Source organism: Rhagoletis zephyria, unplaced genomic scaffold, assembly GCF_001687245.7.
Source record: "Rhagoletis zephyria isolate East Lansing unplaced genomic scaffold, Rhagoletis_zephyria_1.1 Rzeph_scaffold_01948, whole genome shotgun sequence".
Classification (NCBI taxonomy): Eukaryota; Metazoa; Arthropoda; class Insecta; order Diptera; family Tephritidae; genus Rhagoletis; species Rhagoletis zephyria.
In genome coordinates this window covers 60,916-67,460 of record NW_016159032.1, presented here as the reverse complement: position 1 = coordinate 67,460, position 6,545 = coordinate 60,916, and the positions used below count along the sequence as shown (strand labels likewise).

Genomic DNA, 6,545 nt, shown 5'->3' with positions numbered 1-6,545 from the left:
AAACCAAGGGTAAACCACTTTTATCTCAGGTTTCGCAGATTTTTGATTATATCTGGGTCATACATATTCTAAGGTATCGGACAACATATATATTAACACGAATCTCCTTCTCTCAAACATAAAAATTTACCTAATCCTGAGACACCTTTTAATTAATGAAAATTAAAAAAGCACAACATGCCAATAAAGGGTAGTTTATATTTAAGGACCAGCACTTTTTTGCATCATGATTGACTCTCTTCGTTTGCTTTGTTTTACTTTGAAGTTACTAAAAAAAAGTATTCGAAAAAAATCAGAAGAAGAAGATTTTCCGCCTTTTCGCCTATTTTGCTAGTACTGCTTTTAATTCTTCAAAATGCACTGTGGAATGGTGATGTACGATTTTTCGTTCAAGAGTTATATATATAACATCGCCAAACCAAACATATGCTTTCTAACTTCCAATGGCCATAGTTTCTGAAGGAAAAATCGTAAAGCATCACTCGAAAGCGAATTTTGAAGGGTAAGAATAGTACTAGCAAACAAAAGTGGCCATTAAAGCTGTTTTTCGTGTACTTAACCGCGAAAAACATCAACATATTAGCGCAGTTCTAGGCTCGAAATTTACTTCGGAAACCACCTTCAACTGCACAACATAACAAACTTTCAAATCTATATTCATAATTATCATGTTCTTAATTTCTTTGGATGTCATGTCTAATCGCAAGTATACTGAATTCAAGCTACTTATTGCATAAAACAGACTACGATCCATCTAAAAACCGAATTATAATCTTATCGATACACGTATATCGTATTTACTTCCAGCCCTCCTTAAAGGTAAAATTAGTGAGATAAAACAAAATCCGCGCTATCAGAAAAAGCATTTTCTTTTAATTAATTTTTGAATTCTTTAACCTAGATCCAAGGGTTTATGGTGGATACACTGCATCTCGAAATTTTGAATTTTATCAACGCTTAAGTTTTGGCTTATATATACCAAATACAACTAAAACTTTCAAGAGCTTAAAAAGGGCTACATAAATTTGAAAAGAGCTAAAAATAGAGATAGGAGCTATAACCCGATAGAAAGAAAAATAAAGAGTTAAATCTAGCTCCAAAAGCACCTAAATGGCAACACGGGCGGGACGTACTTGCCGCAATAATAAGGGAGAGGCCGAAATACGCGAGGGCGAAGAGCTAAAAATGCTGGCCGACGGGAAAAATGCCAGAAAATGTTATCAGAGAATTAGGAGACTTACTGAAGGTTTCAAGACCAGGGCAAACTCCAGAACAACCATGGCGGCCTAGAGACTGATGTCCAGAACGTATTTAAACTGTGAAAGGAACACTTTTCCACCCTGTTGAATGGCAGCAGCACTGAAAGTGGAGAAGACGAACCCGAGCTCCCAGTCGATGACGATGGAGTCGATGTCCCACCGCCTGATTATGACGAGGTACGAATAGCGATTACGCGGCTAAAAAACAACAAAGCTGCTGGAGCTGAAGGCCTGCCAGCCGACCTATTCAAGTACGGCGGCGGGGAGTTGATAATATGCATACATCACCTTTTATGCAGAATATGGTCAGATGAGCGCATGCCCGACGACTGTAATTTAAGTGTGCTCTGCCCAATCTACAAGAAAGGCGATCCAGCCATACGCGGNAGCACTGAAAGTGGAGAAGACGAACCCGAGCTCCCAGTCGATGACGATGGAGTCGATGTCCCACCGCCTGATTATGACGAGGTACGAATAGCGATTACGCGGCTAAAAAACAACAAAGCTGCTGGAGCTGAAGGCCTGCCAGCCGACCTATTCAAGTACGGCGGCGGGGAGTTGATAATATGCATACATCACCTCTTATGCAGAATATGGTCAGATGAGCGCATGCCCGACGACTGAAATTTAAGTGTGCTCTGCCCAATCTACAAGAAAGGCGATCCAGCCATACGCGCCAACTACCGCGGATCAGCTTTCTAAGCATAGATTACAAGGTCTTATCGAGCATATCGTGTGAAAACTTAAGCCCACCGTCAACGAACGGATTGGGACTTATCAGTGTGGTTTCCGACCTGGCAAATCCACCATAGATGAAATATTCACAATACGTCAATTCTTGTAAAGGACCCGCTAGAAAAGGATCGATACTCACCACCTATTTGCCGACTTTAACGCCGCTTTAGACAGCACTAAAAGGAGCTGCCTAAATGCCGCAATGCCTGAATTTGGCCTCCCAGCCAAACTGATACGGCTGTGTAAAACGACTTTGAGCAATACCACCAGCTCCGTCAGAATTGGGAAAACTTCTCCGATCCGTGCGCCACCAGACGTGGTTTCAGACAGGGCGACTCCCTTTCAAGTGACTTCTTTAATTTGATATTGGAGAAGATAATAAGAGCTGCAGCACCGCTCAGGAACAATTTACTACAAGAGCGTGCAATTACTGGCTTATGCCGATGACATCGACATCATCGGTAACAAAAACCGCGAAGTCTGTTCTGCCTTTTCCAAGTTGGATAAGGAAGAAAAGCGAATGTATATGGTGGTAAACGAGGATCAGTCGAAGTATCTCCTGTCATCAAACAAACTGTCAGCACATGCGCGGCTTGGCACCCACTTCACTGTTGACAGTTATAATTTCGAGAAGGTAGAAAATTTTGTTTACTTGGGAAGCAGCAGTAACACCGATAATAATGCCAGCATGGAAATCCAGCGCAGAATCACTCTTGCCAACAAGTATTTCTTTGGACTAAGCAGGTAATTCAGGAGTAAGGTCCTCTCTCGACATACGAAAACCACACTCTGTAAGTCACTCATCATGCCCGTGTTGCTATATGGCGCAGAAGCATGGACAATGACAACATCCGATGAGGCGGCTCTTGGAGTATTCGAGAGAAAGATTTTGCGAAAGATTTACGGGCCTTTGCGCGTTGGCGACGGCGAGTACCGCAGACGATGGAACAGTGAGCTGTATCAGCTTTACAACTACATGGACATAGTGCATAGTTCCGCTCCAGCTCTGAAAGTATTCAACTCGGAACTCGCTGGTGGTAGCAGAGGAAGAAGGAGGCCGCCACTGAGGTGGAAAGACCATGTGGAGAAGGATATTTCCAATTGTCGTCAGTTGGCACAGAAAAGAAATTACTGGCGTGCTTTGTTGAACTCGGCCAAATCATAACATTTAAACTATAGCATCCCTTTCTATTATAGTATAAATGCTGGTTTTGACAAGGTGCAATGATACGCACATGCGTATCGTCAATACATCTCACAGCGCTCGGAACGCTGTGCTTCTGAAAAAATTGTAGCGATATTTGCCGTCTTTCTTCAGTCTTACATACTTTGATCCACTTTGGACATAAATGAGTTTCGAAAACTTCCAGAACTTCTTCGAGAACTTTGCGGCAGGTTGATTGAGCCAGAGAGACGTCTACATCTTTCCCGATTCCTGTTTGGTATCCACCTTCAGTAAAGAAGCGTACAGATGCGCTATGTTTAATAATAGCCGAAACACCAAAATGCTTTTTCCTTTCCCGCGTGTGCGACACCAGGACGTCTAGTAAATACTGGAAAGCAACTTTATTTACTCTATAGTAATTCTTAAATCTCGAGCGGATTTGACTTATAGCGCAAATGTCTCCTTACAGCTCTTTGTGCCTGAATGAATATGCTCCACAAATTCAGCTGCTTCTTCCTCTGCAACCATTGGCAAAGCTATAGTGTGCATTGTTCTGGACTTTGTTCCTGTTTTTTCACAAATATTTAAACTTTTACTGAAAATAAAAAACCTTTTCAAATAATTTGCACCCGCGAGAACTGTCAAAAATGTATGAAATAACTGTTTCAAAGTTCGAATTTCCTACTACCGAATTTTCGATGAAAATGAACTTCCCGAATGTTTAGAATTGGAGAATTTTTTTTCGAGAAAAATAAAATTCTCAAGAAGAGAACTCCCGGGAATATTTAGAATCAGGCTGAAAATGTACATCAATATTTTCAGCTTGTAAATGTAGAACGTAGACAACCGAAGTAAGAGATCAATGCGTTGATCTCTTATCTACATATGTACTGTAAACAAAAGTAAGCACACATAAATACACATACAAAATACACGCATTAGAAATCGCATTAAGTACCCCTGCAAAACTGTACTATACTAGTACAGAACCACGCTACGTTGTAACCAACACTAGTAACTAAAATGGTCCAAATATATGGAGAAAATATGGTTACATTAACATTGCGATGTCATTGGACCTGACCACTTCTGGGTCCACCTAGACAACTACTCCTTTTCGACCATGGCGCATTCGGCAACCGATTCATATTGCCGATGGGCCACGAAGAGGCGGTGTTCAACACACATATCAGTTTTTTACGTTTGACGTGGTCCAGGTTAGTATAATAAGTTAGTAGTATGCAACCTGGTCCAGTGAACCACCTGGTCCTCAAATTCTTGCAGAGTACCTAAACACTAATTGCATGTGTGTAGCCGACGTACATGCAAATAATAAAAAAAATATCAAAAGACCAATACGCCGGTTTCTTATCTAATGTAAATATTCACACATACATATGAAAACAACTATGTACACATATTTATGTACACAAACGTATATAGTTAGTTAAGAAAATTAGAATTAGAAAATATATAAAAGGAGAAAATGTTCAATACAAAAATCAGAATCAATACAGAATTCTCACCAAGTACAACTCTTGCTTCAAGTTTGTACAATAGTCTTTGATGAGACTTGTTAACATCGAAGAAAGAATTTTGTGTATCAGGCTTCATTGACGCGTCCAATGATTTTTTTTCTTCGTATGCATGTTTTTTTTTGAAAAATTAAAATTACACGAAAATTTATAGGTTTTGTAGCACGGATAATTCTACTTTGATCTTGGTCAAATTTAGGATCTATGAAGTTCTTCACGCTTAGAAACTATATTCCGGTTCGTTAATCCCAAACTCTATTGGTAACAAGCATTTTTTAAGCAAAAAACGGAACCGACTACAATTGTCATAGAAAAATTTAAGATTATCGTTAATTTCTTCACGATCCAATTAGCCGATCTAATTAGTATGGCACTACTTTTTCCGATGAAAAAAGAATTATCGAAATCGGTTAACGTGGTCCAAAGTTATGCGGTAACATACATAAAAAAAAAATAATAATAAAATAAAAATATTCCGACGAACTGATAACCTCCACCTTTGTTTGAAGTGTGTTAAAAATCAATGTATATATATATATATATATGAACTATTCAAGAAAAACACCATTAATTTCCAGGGCTTCGGAGCAAAGGATTTTTTTTCATCGCTCCGCTCCGGTATTTTATCTCGCTCCGAGCTCCGCTCCCACTCGCAATAAAATTTTTTTTTACTTATTTATGCAATTACATACTTAATTATCGAGCCCTAACCACCAAAAAAATTAACCTTTTTCCGGGCAGGATTCCGTATATGTACAAATACATGTACTTTAATGGGTTGACATAAATAGATATATATGTATGATCCCAATATATTTTGTCTTGCAATTAATTTTCGTTCAATACACTTATTTTCTGCACTTCGCAAATGTTTTTTCATCCGAAAAAAAAAACAAAATTTAAGTCGTTTTCTGTTCGTTTCCGGGTAGGAAAATCGCACTTTTGAAACGTTTTTGGATACGTAAATGAATGAAAATTGTGGTTATTTTCTGTTCGTTTCCGGATATGTAAAATTGCACGAGGCTGCACTATCGGCAAAATTAACGTATCTCTGCTGGTTGGGAAGTCATTGGTTTTTCATCGCCGTTCAAATCGACGTGGCAATTATCCCTGACTGCTGCGCATTGTGCGGTGAACAGTATTTCCAAGCAAAAATAAAATGACAATTTATTCAAGACGATTGTTTTCAGTGACAAAAAAAAAAAATTAAGTAAATTTAAATTCCTTTAAGGAGCTAAGGAGCAAATGAATTTTTTAGCTCTTTGCTCCAGCCAAAATCCTTTGCTCCTTTGCTTCGCTCCGAAACTCTGTTAATATCGATACAATAAATAACGATACGCACCATTGAAGAAGAGTGTAATAACCATGAAAATGAAGGAAAAGTTAATCAACACCATTTTGTCATAAAGTTTTCACCCGCACTAATTTTCAAATAGTAGATCGAAACAAGTTTAGCCGCTTGACAAAACGATACTGTGTGCTGTTAGCCGAACGTTCGTTTATTTATAATATTTTAATTTTTGAGTTCGTTTCATTCGTCTAGCAGCAGCAGCATTCAAATGATCTTAAAAAAAAAAAAAACAACGCGATATTCGGAATAACTCACGCCCTGTGCTCAGCCCAGGGATGGACAATCTAAATTTCAAATTGTACCTAATTTGACAATAGAATTGTACAATTTTGCTGTCAAGTGTACCTAAAAAGTAGCTCGCAAGTCGGAGTTCTAATGCTCCCACTGTCTAGCATTGTACTATACCAAAAAATTGTTCTTATTTGGAAATCAAAAAATATTTAGGGGTCGCTCAAAGCACTCAAAGTTTTCCATTTATTTTATATGGGGGAAAACATGTT

The 6,545-nt window shown here is 38.7% G+C and overlaps 1 protein-coding gene across 1 annotated transcript in view; it reads right to left on the bottom strand.

The window, feature by feature from the left end:
* The window catches only part of LOC108365652 (uncharacterized), a 21,764-nt gene extending 15,589 nt beyond the window's left edge, over positions 1 to 6,175 (bottom strand). The window contains exon 1 of the mRNA XM_017619743.1: positions 6,037 to 6,175. Coding sequence (XP_017475232.1) covers positions 6,037 to 6,091 — 55 coding nt within the window. The 5' untranslated portion in view covers positions 6,092 to 6,175. The remainder of the gene's footprint in view (positions 1 to 6,036) is intronic.
* Between the last annotated feature and the right edge of the window lie 370 nt (positions 6,176 to 6,545).